Source organism: Symphodus melops (genome assembly GCF_947650265.1).
Source record: "Symphodus melops genome assembly, chromosome: 8".
Classification (NCBI taxonomy): Eukaryota; Metazoa; Chordata; class Actinopteri; order Labriformes; family Labridae; genus Symphodus; species Symphodus melops.
Genome location: NC_136698.1, coordinates 4675441 through 4693038, shown reverse-complemented (window position 1 = coordinate 4693038; position 17598 = coordinate 4675441). Strand labels below are relative to the sequence as shown.

The following is a 17598-nucleotide window of genomic DNA, read 5'->3' as shown; positions in this document are numbered from 1 at the left end:
GAAAGACTTTTAACTTCCCATTATAGTCAGATTAAACACAGAGGAAAGAACTTTTAGTTTCTTTACAACCTATTTAAGATCAAGTGTGACAATATTTTTGTGATTCTGATGTTTCTAAAAGTCAAAAGAAACCGGTTAGAGCTAAAGGTAAGTCACAAGTTCATACTAGTACAATCCAGTCTCAGTTAAATACATACATTAAAATGTTTTCTATACAGTCCATTTTTATGGGAACTATGCTTTCAGCCGGTTAAAGCAGTCAAACCAAACTTAGATGTTGCACTTGAAATTGCATTTGAAAATCGATCAAAATAAAACTTTAATCGAGAGAGATATTATATCACTCTTCAGTTACTCAAAATACACTGCTGGGACAAACTGTTGAGAAATGTTTGTACATTTAGAGTATGATGCAGCTGAACACATTTTGTCTGGTTGAAGTCCTTTTCTGTCTTTTCTGTCTTGGCCGAAGAAAAACGCTCTGAATCCTGCCCTCCCACACAGACCTCTTTCTGCTCAGTATCAGACCTGCCTTCCTCCTCACTCTGCTCACCTCCTCCTGCTGTCATGCATGGATACACAAACTGCCTTTGCGACTTTATATTGCGGGTCAAAAAAACTGATTTATACAAGTAAGGATAACTTGATTTATTTTTGTGTGTGCATGTGTGTGTGCGAGAGAGTGAGTGGTGCTAGTCTACGCCAGGCCCTGCAGGCCACTGCCTTGTGCATTGTGCCTTCTGTTTGCTGTCCGTCATCACTCCAACAATGTTTAACTGTGTGACTCTTTTGTCCCAAGGCAATATAGGCAATGCGTATGTGCAGACAGATAAAGAGGTGTGACTAGCTCACACACACACACACACACACACAAACGGGACACAATGCGGGACACTTTGTGAGGTTTTTCTGCCAGGCGGTGTGAGGAATGACTCTCAAAGGCTTTTAAAAAAACAAATGGCCTTCATTTGCCACTGTGCCGTTTTTTCTTAATAGTGTTTATTCCTACAGAAACGACCCTTTTTTGCACAGGGAACAAATGAGACTCGATAATAATGCAGCGTTCTCAGCATACAGCTTCTCCCCTCTTCCTATTTAGTGGAAGATGATAAAGCATATTGACAATCCAGTCCAAACTTTTGCAAGCACGTTGAAATTCTATAACTGTTCATGTTGATGCAAGGGATTTAATTTCACTGAGGGTTTTTTTTTTTTTTCCAATTCAAACACTTTTTCTCCTTCTGTGCATTACCAGAAATGACAATGATTGTTATCTGATAATAACACATCTAGTAATTCGAAAGTGCTGAGACTACATTTTCTCCCCCAGCTGCAGCATCACCCTTCAGGTTAATGTCAGTGTACTGAGATTCCTGAACTTGATCCTTAGATAAATCAGAGGAATACACAAATTGTCTGCCCTTTTTCCTGTCACCAAAGTGCTCAAAGGATCAAAACATATTGTAAATAAAAGATTTTACTTTAATATAACTTTATCCTTTATCTTTTACAGACAATCTATTACCATGTTACCTGCCTTTAGATTAAAAAACTATTGCAAAAACAAATCCCGGTACCTACTGCATTTCACATTTTAAAACTCAACAGATATTCACCATCTAAACTCGTGGCAAGATAGTAACACACATTTGCTCTTTTGTTAGCTTGCTTGCTGCAGTGCTTCAATTTTTAGACACTTGTGGGAAATCAATCTCGTGATGCTGCATTACCACCATAACATCACCTTATCAATGGCAACTTTGTTAGCAAACATAGCATCCAGAGAACTTTCCCAGACAGTTTGCTTTTGCAGTCTTTTGCAGGCCTTAACAGCTTATAGATATCATGAATTTAATAAAGACACATAACCTTGTTTTTAAACCTGCTAGTGTAGTCGGTAAACTGCTAGGCTATTAGCTAGCTTTTTTAAAACATTTTTTAGCTTAGTGGCTAGCTTGTTCAAATTAACACTTCACCAGCTCTGGTTTAAAACAAGTAACTCTTTGCCTTTACTAATCTTTGCCTTTGAAGTTTACACTTTCATTTTTTAATTTTGATGATCTGCTTTTGAGACAACAATGTTGTCTGCATGTTCATCAACGCCTCCGGGTAGCTCGAGAGTGTTTAGCGTAACTCTTATCAAGTCGCTGCTTATTTTCTGAGAAAGATATTTGAATCTTTAGGTAGCAAACACTGAGTCCATCAGCCACTTTTCCTTTTACTCGCTCTGGTAGGATGGTGGGAAGGGAAGATTTATCAGCACTAGGGAGCTCTGTTGTTCCGGAAGTAAAATTCCCATTCATTTCTCTGTGTGGATTTGAATATTAGCCATAATGTCATAACCATCCAAGGTAGACTTACCTCAAAACTAGAGATTGAGTGAAATCTTAACAAAAAAAAAACAAAACATAGTTTATTTGCGATCTCGAGGGAAAAAAATAGCTTCACTGCTCACAATCCAAGAGTGCCAGAGAGACATCTCAGATTGGTGGAGCCTGCTGTTACAATGAAAATGTTTTACAAACACCACAGTAAATAAAATTGGAGAAAGAAGACTACGGTACGTTTGGAAAGATGTGTGCTAAGCTATTGGTTTTTCGGCCTCGCAAGGGATTGTGGGACTTGTAGTTCCATCAGTCCCAGGAAAAAAATAGTCTACACAGTGTTTTTACCTTTTTTTTTTTTTTTTTTTTTTACTATTTTCCAATAACATTTTGGCTCCAAATCAAAATGTTTTTAGTCACAGGTGTTTGGGTTGCTCGGTGGTTCCAGGATTAAAAATGTTGACATAAGGATTTTCTGAAAGTTCAGTGGAGGGTTTGAAGGGGGAAAATACTTCCATAACATCCACAGAAAAAGTAGGCGGCCATTCTTGAGCTCTCTGAAAATGTTGCCAACAGTTACTGATGAGAATATAGAATAACCATATTATAAAAACATTGACCCATACAAAGCTGAAAAGATTGGTGATTGATGATTCCATGACAATCCATTTTACAGAAATATGACTCAAAGTTAATATCAAAAATATCGATAAGTGCTGCAAGATAAACAGTTAAGACAATACTGTGTTGACACACAAAAAAAGTCCAACGTAATTTGACATCATAAAGTGCTGTGATATCCAACAATCATGTTGTCTTGGATTATGTTGCAGGCGGCCACAGGTAGGCCTACATTAAAGAGATGGTCTGTCACGAACCCCACAGTCAAGCAATATGACAGATTACTATTGAATTAAGGAAAGAAATCAGATCATATAAAAGTTAATCCAATTAGTGTAGTTTTTTTCTTGTTCAAAAAGTCTCTCACATAGCTCAAACATGTTTCTTTCCTTTGTATAATTCTCTCTGTATTTCTATTATGTGTAAGCCTTCCCGTTGATGCTCTTATAAATGTTATCTTACAATAATCAGGCAGGTTGTGATCAGAAGTTTGGTTCAAAGCAGTGTGACAGAATACATTTTTAAAACTAGTTAATCATGTCAAATGTGCTGCTATCCAGTTTGACCCAAATAACACTGTGCATTGAAAAAGCTTTAGCTCTCTAAGCATTTCACATAGTTTAAATGTGGAGAAAATAATGTAAATCGTAGTAGTACATAGCTGTGCTCATTTACTCCACATGTTCAATTTAATCCCCTTTAAATATCCCATAACACAGCCACAAACAGATTTAATTTCAGTTGTGAACAAACATCTCTTCTGTGCTTTTCATTTCACAGAGTCCTCTCTGCTTACTGACTTGTATCAACAGTTTATTTACTACTTTCATGCGTCTTTTTTGGCGCCCAAGCACACACTGTCCCTGCCAAAGTACCCCAGGCACCAAAATGTTGGCATTTGTCCTTTGTGAGTGGAGTAAATTTTACAGAACAGAAAACAAAATGCTGATTGAAGCTAATAAATAACACATTAAAATGTTGTATCTTTTGATGTGTTGAGGAAACAATTAGAATTGGTAAGATTTGAGGTGCCGTGAGCAGAGCTGTCTTTTTCAGTGTTCAGTTTTTATCTTTGCTTAGTGACTGTGATTTGATTTCTTATAACTCATATCGTCACAAAGCAGATTAAAATTCAACCCATTTTGCCGCAAACATAGTTTGATTGGCCCAAGCATTAAAGTGATGAATCTTGTTTTAATCAGATTTCTTGTCATGTTTTGAAAGCCTGGTGAAATTGAGACGAGGAAAATGTTCTGTCATGATTACAAGGAGAAGAACGACACTTTTTTCATAGTCTATATGAGATTAGCTAGACTGGAGGTTGTCTCTCTGCGAGCCTGACGGTCCATGTGTCCAGAAACGGTGAAGACATTCAAAACCCGGTCCACCAACCTTCGCCCGTGCCTTGTCCTTTCAAGTAGAATGACGACGACAGAGTATATTCCAACACCTGCAACGGCAGCTCCTCCTCCTGCTAGCAAAACCACTCCGGAGATGTACATGTCATTAAGCGCTTGGCCAGGTTTCGGCATGTGGTTAGCCAGGGCCAGATGTAGTAGAACCCCACCACAGATCAGCAATGACAGCCCAGTAATCAAAACCACAAGAAGGTCCGACAAACCTCCACTCTTTAGCATGTCGATTCGCTGCCTGCTTCGTATGCAATTCATGTCTTGCACGGCCGAACTCAGCAGTTGCTTGAGCAGGACTCCAAGAGCGAGCAGACAGAGGGCTGTGCCTGCCCCCAGCCGCCATTCACTTGAGACGCTGGTGGTGGTGGAGAGAAGGCCAACCCCGCCCAGTCCGCAGCCTAGGATTAGAAGTACGGCCACACAGTAGCAGAGCAGAGACTTCCCAGGATCTCTGAACCACCACAGCTCCACCTGCTCCTCCAGGATGCTGTGCTGAATCCGAAGTGGGTCTGCAGGACCGTTTAGGCCCAGCTCAGAGCCTCTGGGATCCCTCAGGGGGGAAAAGTTGTCCAGTTCAGGCATCCTGATGCCACTCCCACTCTGCTAAATAAGGACGCCACCACCACAGAAGGCAGAATCCAACTGATAATCCCTTCAATCCTTGTGTCTTTCACCAACAGTTTCCAAAGTTGTCAAGATCAGAAGAAAATTGAAAAAGTTTTTCCAGGCACAATGTCCTCAAGTGTTAAAATGTAACTTCATAACGTGTATATATAGATATCAATTTAAACTGTCAATTTACGTAATCAATTAATTTAGCTCAATATATTGTAGTTTTATCCGCCCACAGGTATCCTGGTCCTGTGTAAACGATTACACTCGAGTTCAAGAGTTGACATTCAAATCAAACAACCCAGCCCTCCACTGAACTCCGGCCTCGTTCTGCAGGTTGGTTGAACTCACCTGGAAGAGAACAAATATGTTGAGGTTAAAGACGGTTTTTTTTGCGATGTTTGACTCTGCTCTTTCGTTCTGCTGGGTTATTGTTTGTTCAAAGGTGGGTGCTGTCTTTGCCAGTATTGGTGAATATATTTTCATAGAAAAAATAAAACAGTTGTTTAGCTCAGTGCTCCCCACCAATTAAAAAAAAACTTATACCAATGTATGAAATGATAGACTTATTAAAATGCCACAAAGAACGAATGCTGAATCAGACACACAACATGCAGAAGGGAGATTAGCTTCAGTAGCAATCAAGCTAGCTAGCTGTTGTGCTAAATGAATTTGTTATTCTTTTAGAGTGCTTTGTCTCAGGTAACTGTATAATACACATACATAGTATGCTTCTAAGAATAAAAAACAGCACAGAAATAGATGCAGGCTTCCTGTTAACAATGACTAATCCCAGAACAACACAGCCTACACTATTAGCTGGAGTTATTCTAGTCCTACCTGTCCCTGCTCAATTTCCTCTTTATAAATGCAGGAAGGTTTCCATGTTGTGGGCATTTTTTCCACATTTTTTATGATGTTCATAATAATACACTAGACTTTTACCCAAGTACTCAAAGACACCTAACAAGAATAAAAATGAAACAAAACATTGATACCAAAATAACAAACAAATAATGTAAGAGCAGGGGAATGACAACAGAGTTAGTTTGTGGTTTAAGGCGATGTTGGAGAGGGGAGTTTTTTGGGATTTCTTGTGGGTGGAGTGTCAGGGGGAGTCTCTGAAATCACAAACAGCAGCCTAAAGCCTGATGCTCTCATTGAAACCAAAAACCCTCCTAAAGTTTCCCTAACTTTGAACAGTGATAACTCAACACACTCCATTTTACACATAAAACTCCCTTTGTTTTGTTGCAATAAGAACTGATACTGAAGACCTTCCCAATAGTTGTAGATTTGTGTCTTTGAGCATTGTACACGGGCAACATATGGTAACTTAAATAGCCACTTTGAATGAGCTCTGCAGCTGAGTTCAAGTTACACAGAGAGAGCTTTTACAGTACATGAATACTAGCATTTGGACTTTCTATTAATTTAGTCACTGTTTAAAAAATGCCCCATGACTTAGGCCACATGTCCACCTTGCATTTTTTTAATGCCAGCGTCATTTTTTAATTGTTTCAAATTTGCTTCTCATCAAAAAGTGCAGCTTCCAGCATCTTCTCTTCCGAGCGCTCAGCCGTTTTTAGTGCAGCCGCTCTGAGCGTTTCAAATCTGAATCTGAAAATCTGCTGAAAATCTTTCAACTTTTCAGAAAGGCGCTATCAACATCACGGGCGCTCTTTTCAAAATGTATGATGTTCCCTGTAGGTTTGCAATCTACGGATCGTGTCCTGTACCCACATCCTCTTTACTCCACGTCTGATCGGGTAAAAAAAAAGCAATCTCAATTGTAAAACAATTAACAAACACGTTAAAAAGTCACGGAGCAGTGTCATACATCGGCCTTTGTTAACAGACTGTTGCCATGGAGACAGGACAGACGTGCAACACTTTTCTTCTTCACAAACGCTTCATGCAAATACTTCAGAGCGCACAGCCAGCACTTTCCTTCCTGGGAAAAACGCTAAAGGTGGACACGGGGCCGTAGAGTCCGTTTGTTGTACAAGCCTTTGTCTGCGCTATTTGTGCTAACTCGCTGCTATGAAGTTTTTCAGAGCACCTTGGCATCACTTAGGTGGAGTAACTGGTGTGAGTGCATCTTTTTAGCATCTACAAACAGTGATAGTTGGTATGGTCGACAAAAATCCATCACATCAAAGTTGCACTCGCACACCTTCTCTAAACCTGCATATTTGCTGTTTTGACAGTATGAAAAACTGACTGCTGACCCGGCAACCTTTTTTTTTTTTTATCTCTCATTATCTCTATGATAATGACTTGCCACTACCAAGGTGTTTGAATAAAACAAGCATTAGCGGCTGCTCCTATAAACAATGCCCTTATATACACACACAGAGACAGCTTTGCAAAAATGTAAATATTCGGCATCTGAACCGCCCTCACACACCCACACCTGCTCACTCAACAGATCTTTGAACTCTCCAGTGCCTTCGATCTAATATATCTTCATTTCTCCCTATTTTATGCATTGTCCAAACCACATAGTTAAACTAAATATATAAATATATGTAAAAGGATCATTATACCTGTCAATTTTTATTCCATACTTTGACATTTGCTTCAATTCCCCCTCCTCCTTTCTTTCAGTTTTACCTTACCTCAGCATATTCTCAATCTCGACTGTATTTGTAACCTCATCACACCCCCATAACCCAATCATGTTAACATATACAATGCATGCACACACACACACACACACACAAACAAACAAACATCCTCAAGGTTATGGCTGTTGACAGCTTGTCTTTTAAAAACCTGTCAGCGGCTTTATTTCTATCAAAGTCAGCAGTGCGAGGCATGAGCTCATGAACCTCAACAGAAGCCGACAAGGAGTTACAGCTTGTCTTTACCGGCTGTGGATTTTGCTAACACAAACACTGCTGTGAATAATAAAGGAATACATTTCATCAAACTGAACAAACAAAATATGATCTCTAATTCAGACTACTTTTTTTTTTAACTGTGGCACTTTCAGAAACTGCTGCTGATGTATTCTGCCTCGTTTATTCTGCCAGTTTAGATAAGAAACTATAAACTAAATGCAAGATCACATTTCTTATTAGTGTGGACAGGTATTGCCTTGTGCTAATGCGGAGCCGTAACGCCATGACACAGAGAGATATGAGGTGCATAAACAAGGTGCGAAATCAAGGGTGAGGTAATTACAGCAGAGTAGGAGGGGTGTTTATTGGCAACACGCCGTTCTGGAGGCTCTTCACATCCTATGACTGATGGATGATTGTCTGTCTTTAAGTGTGTGTTTCAGAGACTTGAACCCTTGCTTATGAATGGCATGAAAAGCGCACGTGTGTTTATTCTCTTGTGATGTGCTTGTGTATATTTCACACGAAGACGAGTGGAAGGTGCATTCGTACGTGTGTGTGTGGGCGTGTGTGTTTGTCGAGGCACTAATTAATCCCAGCTGGTTTGAGCTCAGTGTGTCATTGACAGGTAGCACTACCGAAATAGCACAGTAATTGAAGTGGGTGTGAGTGTGTGGGGTTTTTTGTGTGTGTGTGTGAAGTGGCGACGCCAAAGGTGTAAAGGTAAAGGTGGTGCTCCAAACACTATTCGTCTCTTTCTCATCATAAGGTTTTGAAAGGATCACTCCCCCTTCATACAGTACAACTGTAAGAGAGATTATCTTCTGTTTCATAAGTAGATGATAAAGCGGGAGGCGATGGCACGCAACAAAGAGCTTAAGATGAAATCGAAACCCTTAACGATGCAAGCATATCTCACTCTGTTATCCCCGTAGACATGTACAGTGCACAGAACCACTGGACTGTGTCTGCCTTTCCCCCTTTATCACTTATACGACCTCTAGACTCTGTCATATCAGCCGTGTCATATTGGCCTCGTAAATATCTTTACAAAAGCATTGACTTGCTGCTTCACTCTCCACTGGCCTTCTCTGAAGTAAAAAAAAAAAAAAAGAAGAAGAAGTGAAAAACAGGTACAGAGGCACAAACTATTTACTCAACTCACATCACTTTGGTTTTCTCCACAATGCACAGGTCAACCGGAATAGAGTTTAGTTTCTTAGATGCAGAATTAACAATAGCAGCCATTTTGGGTCGAAGCCCATCTCCTCTAACTGTGCCAGGTTCAAGGAAGTGCACCCTGCTTGAGCAAGGTGCATTCACACTAGAAAAACGAACTACACTTTGGGAGTCAAGCAGGCTTGCCTAGTATGAGTGTACTCTTAGTCTAAAACATGGACATAGTCTCAGTGACATCCCTCATGGTTACTGAAGCAGACCCATGGATGGCTGCCACCACATTGGAAATTCTGACTTATACTAACCTTCAACAACCTTGTTGCAAACAAACAGTTACAACACCTAACTTTCAGTCAGAGCAGCCCAGGCACATATTATAAAAAACTCACTAAAATGTAAAATAAATGTAAGCACTTTCCGTGTGGGCCTTTTACGACATGGGCTATCAGTAAAAAAAAAAAAAAAAAAAAAAGAAAGATTTTGACCCAGGCTAATTTATTAATGTTAATTTATGGTGTAAATAAGCATTGTAGAATGAGTGTCTATGTGACTGCCAAGGCTCTTGCAGCCAGCCTCAATTGGACACTCAGAACTGTGGATTTTTGCACTTCCACATTGGTTCAGTTTTTAAACACAGTAGGTTGCCTCTTAGTCCCAGCAACACATCTATTTACCGTAAGCTTTATAAAGGCTCTGACCATGTGGGCTGTACGGTGGTGCAGTGGATAACTCTTTTGCCTCACAGCAAGAAAGTGCCCCATTAGTGGGTTTCCTCCGGGTTCTCCGGCTTCCTCCCTCCGTCCAAAGACATGCTCATTAACTTAGGTTCGTTTATTGGTGACCCTATTTTGCCCGTAGGTTTGAGTGTGAATATTTTTGTTTTAACCCTGTGATTGAGTGTCAACCAGTTCAGCTTGTATCCTGCCTCTTGCCCAATCAGAGCTGGGATTAGCTCCAGACCCCCATGAACCTGAACGGAATAGGCCATTTAGATAATGGATGGATTTGAAAATGAAGTCAAAACATCAACAATATACTGTATGTGTTACCTCCAGTACTGACAGCTGAATTGTGACTAACTAATAACTACCATTACAGTACATCACTGAAAACCCTCCAAGTTTTGAGTAAAGTCAGGTTATATGTCAAGCTGTGTTAGTTTCAAAGGATACCGAGCTGATGCCTCTGCTCATTGTAGTGCTGTAAATCACCATGCAGTCACAGCAAAGTCAAACATGTTGCAAGTGATACAAAGTCTGACAGTGATTGCATTTCCACCCTCGAGACCTTTACATTAAACAACTCCTGTTTGTTAAGTCTAATGACGAATATTCACAACACAGCTGTGACTGTGAATAACTGGGAAAAGAGCATTATTGTTGATCTGCTTCATTCCTTCGTTTCGCCCAATTAGAGAGTTTTAGATTGACAATACAGAACCAAGCAAATCAAAGGGATCTCACAGCCAACCTGACTGTATCTTACCTATCAAACACTATATCAGCATATTTCACCATCTGCAGTATCTCAAAGAGGCTACAGTAAGCTGCACTAGAGATCATTAAAACAATTTACTTAAAATGGACACTCTTTCAGAGGATGTCATTTAAGTTAGGGGAATAATGAGTGTGTCGTGGACGCCTAGCCCGGCAGCCGAAGCTAAGATGACTGAATACGATGTGATGCTAACAGTCCTCTGTTATGATAATGCACTGAGAGTAATGATGAAAAATCCCGAAGATAATTGGAAAACCTTGGGCATACTGTATCATTCCCTCTCTTTCCTACTCTCTAGTTCTGTAGCTACCTCCCTCTGAGTTGTCAGCCAGCAAGGTCACCACAGGAGCTCTGCTTTGGAGTAAAAAACAGTATACTGCGCTCCAATTACCTGGGAAGCTTTGGGACCCTGGAATTCCCCCCTCTGTTATGTCAGCCGGCTGAATTCATTTCACCGGGCCATTAGTGTCTCATTTTATTGTTGATTTCCCGGTCCCTTTAAAATTGGTTGTCTGGCTTTAAAGGCTAATCAGAATGCAGGTCAGCTCAGTGGGTTGGAAGACATCAACAACATCCAGTGGAATTGTAGCAGCCCAAATCAGTTTTTCGTAAAAATTTCAGGTGGAAACAGTCAGGTGAATGAAGCTGCAAATGTCTTGAATACAAAGTAGATGTCAGATAACGCCTTGTAGCTTGAAAAAGGCAAGCACATCCAACGAAGATCAGACCAGAGTCATGTAGTATTTCTTTTTTGTTGTTGAGGCTCAGAAAGCACAATAAAAAAAAAGCCTTTGCAAGTAAAACTAGCAATATTTTTGCCAGAGGATTGCAACTTTCCTGCTGTAAAGGCCAGAGGCTTTAGGGAGCCTGAAGCTCAGAAAGACATTTTTTTTTGTGTTTGGGAAAGCTTTAAGAAAACGTGGGAGTGGGCCTTCCTTCAGAAAATCTAGAGCTGTCACCTAGTGCTTCCCAGTTCCTCTCAAATGTTGTTTCCTATATTCAGAGCTTTCACAGTGGTCCTGTCTTCTCACGGCACAAACAACAGAAATAATCTCAGCAACAAATGTATGGAGGAAAATGTTTTTCCTTCTGCCGATATTTTCTGCTGTGTTGCGTTTTCAGCTGAGAGTCTTGGGTTGGCCTGAAGGAGAGTCCACAGGAGACAGGGCGTTGAGTTGCTGTGGTGACAAAGCAATACTCTCCTTCCTGTCCCAACACACACTCACCCCCTCTCCTCTAGTCAGGCGTTGATTCTGTTGGCGTCCCCACGGGCAAGGAGAGGGGTCAGGGTTGGCTCCATCTGTCTATGTGATGGGCATCAGTGCCAAGCGCCGCGGGGGCTGGAGGGAGAGGAAAGAAGGCTCGTGTAGAGTGGGAGGGTAACGGATGTTTCCGAGCTGTCATCTGGGACTCCGAATGGGGCAGAGGGCTTCGGCTGAAGCTGGGTCTGGGAGAGTGGGATAGGGAGGAGGGCTCTGAGAATGAAGCTTGGGGCTAAAGATAGTGCTGAGACTTCACTGCTGTTCTCGGGGTATACAGTATTGCTTGCAAAGAGAAAGGATGCTGAATAGGTCTTTATGCAGACAAGCTGGATCTTTTTTTTTTTTTTTTTTCTCCTCTGCAGTCACAATGGACAGCAGCAGCACCCAGGGCGCCTAACTCTGTCCGGAAACATTGAGGAGACAAAGGCTGAGTCAGTGTCACTGTCCTCGCTCTGTCAGGGATCACAAGGGAAAACCTAAGACAGAAAGAGAAAGAAGGACCTTTACACCAGCTGCACATCCTTTAATGTAAACTCAGCCTGAGGCTTCACCTTTTTAATCCTCACCTATTCTGGCAATGACTTACAGTTTATGTCCCTTCAACAGCAACTTCACCTCTTTGTTCAAATCACAGGCACTTAATTTCGAGAGACTGATCTTTGAATTTGAGTTTTCATATTTAAATGATTATGATTGCCATGAAAATGTTGGACATACATGTAGCCCAGATAATGAATCCATATGACTTTTTTTGAGACAAACAAAGCAAAGTTTGACTTATCTAATCAAATATCTCAACAGCTAATTGTTTCATGAGCAACATTATTTTACAGAGCTCCATGGTCCCCATGAATTCTGAAGACACCGATGTTTCCCTGACCTTTCCGTTATCGTCATCATTAAGGGTGACATACATTGTCACCCTGAGAATCATCTGGAACATAACTAACTTCAGGTTTTTCAGCCAGTCGCTCAATAATTTTCATCGAGCATTATCTCAAGTATTTGATTAAATGTTATGAAATATTCATAGTCCCCAGAGGAGGAATCCTTAGACTTCACTGATCCCTCTGTTTCTGGACAGAAGTTAGCCACTTGTCTTTGACATTTTCTTGACACATACACTGTGGACTGGCAACATTTTTCCTTACATATTCGTGGTACAGAGATGATGTATCCTCATGGCCCTGATCTCTGACTTTTGTTGAAGTGGCACTATTAGGGGAACATTATTGTCATATCTGGTCTACAGTGTGAAAGCTCAGAGATCATTTATCAATCCGTCTGTCCATTGTTTCCATTTGGTAGTAAACCTCTCCAAGTTTTGGATTAATTGCTCTTCAACTTTGTTTGGGGATTCATAATACTGAGTGAAAGAATCCATAAAATACTGGCGATCACATGACTTCATGTTTAGCAGCAGCAGCAGCATGTCAAATTCTTGACATCCATCTGTTGGATTGGCACAAATTGTTTTCCCAGATACCATGGTCCCCTCGAGAATATGTCCTTCGTACTTTGTTGATTCCAGTTCTTAATATTTATTAAATACATTTATTTAAAACCTTTGTGGTTTTAAATAAATAATCTTGACAGTTCAATTTGGTGTTAATTGGGAGCTGCCAGCATGCTAAGATGCTACTTAAAAAGGGGGAAAATTCTGCATTTTCTCCAGATTCAATTTCCCCTCTTACTCTCTGGCTCCTCTTGGATGGTTTAATTCCACCTTTTCTGAATGAGCTCATTTCTCAGCTCATGGCTCAGCATCATCCCGACCACCAAGAGCAGCCAAGACCTGCCCCTTTGACACCTTATCCACATCCAAACACACACATCCCCATCTGTTCTCATCTTCTTCCTTATCACCTCAGCCTTCCACGGCTCCCTCACTTTGTTCTGCCTCACTCTTCTCCACTGTCTCACCACCAGTGCTGCTTTATCTGCCAAACTTGGTATCTCTTCGGTCGGCTGTCTGCTTGGGCATTTTCGTGTCGGCGAGAGAGATGCGTGCATAGGGTGGAAGGGGAAAGTTGTCTTTGCCACTGATTCCCTTCTGGCTCCAAGTAATGCAGCCTGACTCACAGTGCCTGTGGTGTAATGCATGCAAGCACATATGCACAGTGTGCTGCACTTTTTTTTCAAGGTGTGTCATTTACGCTGTATCCTTAGTGAGACTCGGGTGTCTGAACCCCCTAATTGTGCAGGCAAACAATCTACAGTTGAACACCATTAACAAAGCAGGATGAACGCAATACACAAGAACGTGTTGGTACTTCTGCTGGAGACACAGATACAGCTCAGTTTAGTTCAGTTTTGTACAGGATGTGGGCCTCTTTCGGCTCCTTAACTGATGACATATTTCTGCTTCTGTCAAATAGTCTACATTACACAATACCAAATTGAAGGACATGGCAGAATGACTGTTGAGCTACAGAAGGAGAACCATAAATAAAACGTCTGAGCAGCAGTTTGTTAACCTCCGTTGTGCACAGCTGCAATATTAAAACGCTAATCAAATCACCAATTAATATGCTGGTCCCCTTTTACTTCACTCCTGCTGACGATGGGAAAGCGCCTACCTTTCTGTCTTTTTTCTTCAGCCTTTGTTTTTTTCACCCTCCCCCTTTTCTCTGGTGGGTTCAGAGGTGATATTCAGCACATTCTAATTTGATACTTGCTGTCTGGAGATAATGATCATAATGAATGAGATGGCTGGCTTGTTGTCGGGCTGTCTGTATTTGTTAGCTGCTGGAGTTGACATCTCTATACGCTGCGGCTGTCACTTACCTTTTAACCTGTGAAAATAAGTATTTTACTTATCAACGTCAAATTCTTTAGGTAATAGATGCTTTAGGAAAAAGTTAGTTACTATTCGGTTTGTAACACAACAATTGTGTCCTTGGTCCAAAGTTGATGGTTTGTTGAATGAATGAATTTAGCACAAATGAACCGCCCATCAAAGAAGTATGACGTCACATCTACAAAAGATATGAACTTTACCAGTTACACTTGGCCGTAAAGAAGCAGCACACTTATATAAGATTTAGTTAGATATTATATAACATATTCCAAGGTTTTCTTCTTACTACAAGATTTGGTTTGTACTCTAGGTTTCACCAAAGTTTAACACGTTGTATTGTTAGAGAGAATAAAAATAATTTTCTCATCTTTAGTGTATAAGAAAGGGAGGGCTTACACCCAATAGGCCGTTTAAACCAGCAGTCTCTGGGTATTTTTTAGCCACAGGCATCGCGTGACATTTTTCCCAGACATTTATTATCTCCAGAGATTAAAACCTGCAAAATGTGTTCCCAGGCTTTTTGTGATTTAAAAACAGAAATCTTAATGAAGTCATTGTGACTTCAAGCTTGAGTTTTTATAATTTTGTTTAATGCCATGTTGGTTTTGTGGATCCAGAACTAACAGGAGGAGAGGTTGGACATGAAAATGTGATCCCCATGCAGCTGCCATAAGTAGATTAGAATTGGAATTAAAGGTCATAAATATGCTAAAGTCTGCTCTAATGTTGGGCCTTTAAATGTTGGATTGAATGGGGATGGACACCCTTTTGAATCCATCCAAGGAACTGCAGGTTCTAGAAGTTAAACATTTTCTTAATTTCATAGCCCTGTGTAAAAGCTAAAACAAATTTAAAAAATAGCATGGAGAACATTATTCTGCGGCTTATCGTTACCATGCCAGCCCAATTTAGCATTTAGCAGAGATCTGCCATCACTGAGCTGCTAGCGTGGATTTCAAACTCGAAACATTTAGAACAGCACACTTTAAAGTTTGAAACAGGCTACAACACCAGACGAATACTGAATGTGTTGAACTCTATTGATCATGCTCATTGAAGGACACGTTTTATGCCCAGGGACAGAGGTGAACACATTCCATACAGCTGCTATTGACGACACGGTTCATGGCTGACTCTGTGTTTCTGCTGACTGTGAAACAAAACGCCTCTCGGGGATATTTAAGATTCTGGCCTACTCTCTACTCCCCTCTTTGTCTGACATCCATGTCACACACACACACCTATACACAGCCACGAACACACACCTCACCTACACAGAGCTCTCATATGACTCCTCCACTTTGCTCGGTCATCCACGGACACAGTCACCGACTCACTTTGTTGTTCTTTCATCCGGCGCTCTGTCCTGACTTCAGGCTCTTTTCCGATGAGGGCTATCACATGTTGTTTTCAGCCTGACTTGTTTTTAAGAGTTAACCCTTGTCTTAAAATACATTATGTTCAGTGAGAGGAGCAGCATTCAACCTTTTCTTAAATTCCCTGTCGTGATGCGTCTTTCAACTTTAGATTAGTTACGACAGATGTATAAGAGCAAAAGTGACACGGAGGGCCATGCCTGAACAATGTATTGATCTGTTCACATTACAATAACTTAAATACAGTATTGACAACACCATCTCTCTGTGGGGTTTATGAATTTTCCATAATGCAGCAAAGCTGACCTCTAAGTATGTGCCAACCACACGAGTACAGCTGATGATTCAAAGTTGATGTGAGCACACTCAGTATCAGCTAACAGCTGGTGCAAAGGTTAGAGTGTGATACAATAACAATGTTTGACTTCCTTGTTTCCAAACAGTTAAATCATTCTTTCCGGAAAGTCCAAAAATATACAAATGTTACATTTTAGACAAGTCCCAGAAACTAACTGTTGACAGTATTATGCCTATTACTTACTTAAATGATTATTCACAGATTTAGTTTCAAAGTGAGTGATTTGTTTACAAATTGTATTTTGTTGGTTCTATTGTTGCGTGGTTCTCCATAAAGTCCCAAAACTTAAGATGCCTGAAGAATTGCTGAGGTGTTTCTAAAATACATGTGCTTTTACTTTCAGAAAAATTTATTTCAATAATAACATGAAATAGCTTTTTTTTTTAAAAACGTTCCTTTTTTTATATTGAACATCAGAGACCAGTTTCAATGTTAACATTCACAGTATATCCTATGTTTATCAATTATGAAACATTTGCTGCCTGAATTCGAGGTGTTGCTGCTGAATTTGAGTTTTCAGTCATAGTCTTAGAATAAGGAAAACCTTTTAAATAGAATAAATTATACATTTAAGTTAAAAATGCAAAAAGGAGAGACGGGAAATCAATAAGTGAAAAAGCTGTGGGATGTTTTTTTTTTTAATAAATAAAAAAGTTGTAATTGGGCTGCTGCTTCCTGGATTCATGTTTGTTTTATTGGAAGCCTGATCTTACCTGTGCCCTCAGCTGATCATACTCTGTCTCTCCTCTTCCGAATCGCTCCGCTCTACTTCGATATTAATCCTCATTCTCATCCTGTGTCCACGGTTACAAAGTCTCAGTCCCACCGATGATTGCATGCTTTTCCTTCGTGCCTTCACCTTTTCCTCATCGGGGTGTCCACTCTGCATTGAGTAAAACGCGATAAGAGCAGCTGAAGGTGCTCCGTGCTCCTCGGTCAGCCCTCCTTTCCTCTCTGCCTCTCCACCGGACGGACTTCCCCCGTTTAATGCAGGTGTGGCCGCGCGCGTCGTCAGGGGACGCCGAGGGGAGGGGACAGAGAGCCGGCGGATCGAGCTCTGCGTCGCCGTGGGTTCCCCGCGGGGAGTCGAACCATAGCACATGACAGGGGGCTTTGACAGCTGGAAAGAATAAAAGCCACAGTGGGATTGTGAGACCTCAACGATGGGCTGGATGCTCATTGCGTTTTCAAAGAGGAAGAAGTGGTTTAACCCATAAAGTCATGCAACTCTCACCAAAGCTCACCAAATGATCCCTCTGTATCTGCTGATCACATTTTATTACAGTCATCACTTTTATGCAAAGGTCACCT

General features: G+C 40.8%; 1 protein-coding gene across 2 annotated transcripts; it reads right to left on the bottom strand.

The window, feature by feature from the left end:
* Positions 1–2399: 2399 nt before the first annotated feature.
* Positions 2400–17256, bottom strand: tmem125a (transmembrane protein 125a). Of its 2 annotated transcripts, XM_079350906.1 has the most exons (3): positions 17001–17256; positions 10883–12229; positions 2400–5320 (listed from the first exon to the last, which is right to left on the bottom strand). In XM_079350906.1, exon 3 carries the CDS (start codon positions 4937–4939, stop codon positions 4241–4243), a length of 699 nt encoding a protein of 232 aa, XP_079207032.1. In that variant the 5' UTR covers positions 4940–5320; positions 10883–12229; positions 17001–17256; the 3' UTR covers positions 2400–4240. The 2 variants fall into 2 exon arrangements, with proteins under 2 accessions (XP_079207032.1, XP_079207033.1); XM_079350907.1 differs by lacking the exon at positions 10883–12229.
* Positions 17257–17598: the final 342 nt, after the last annotated feature.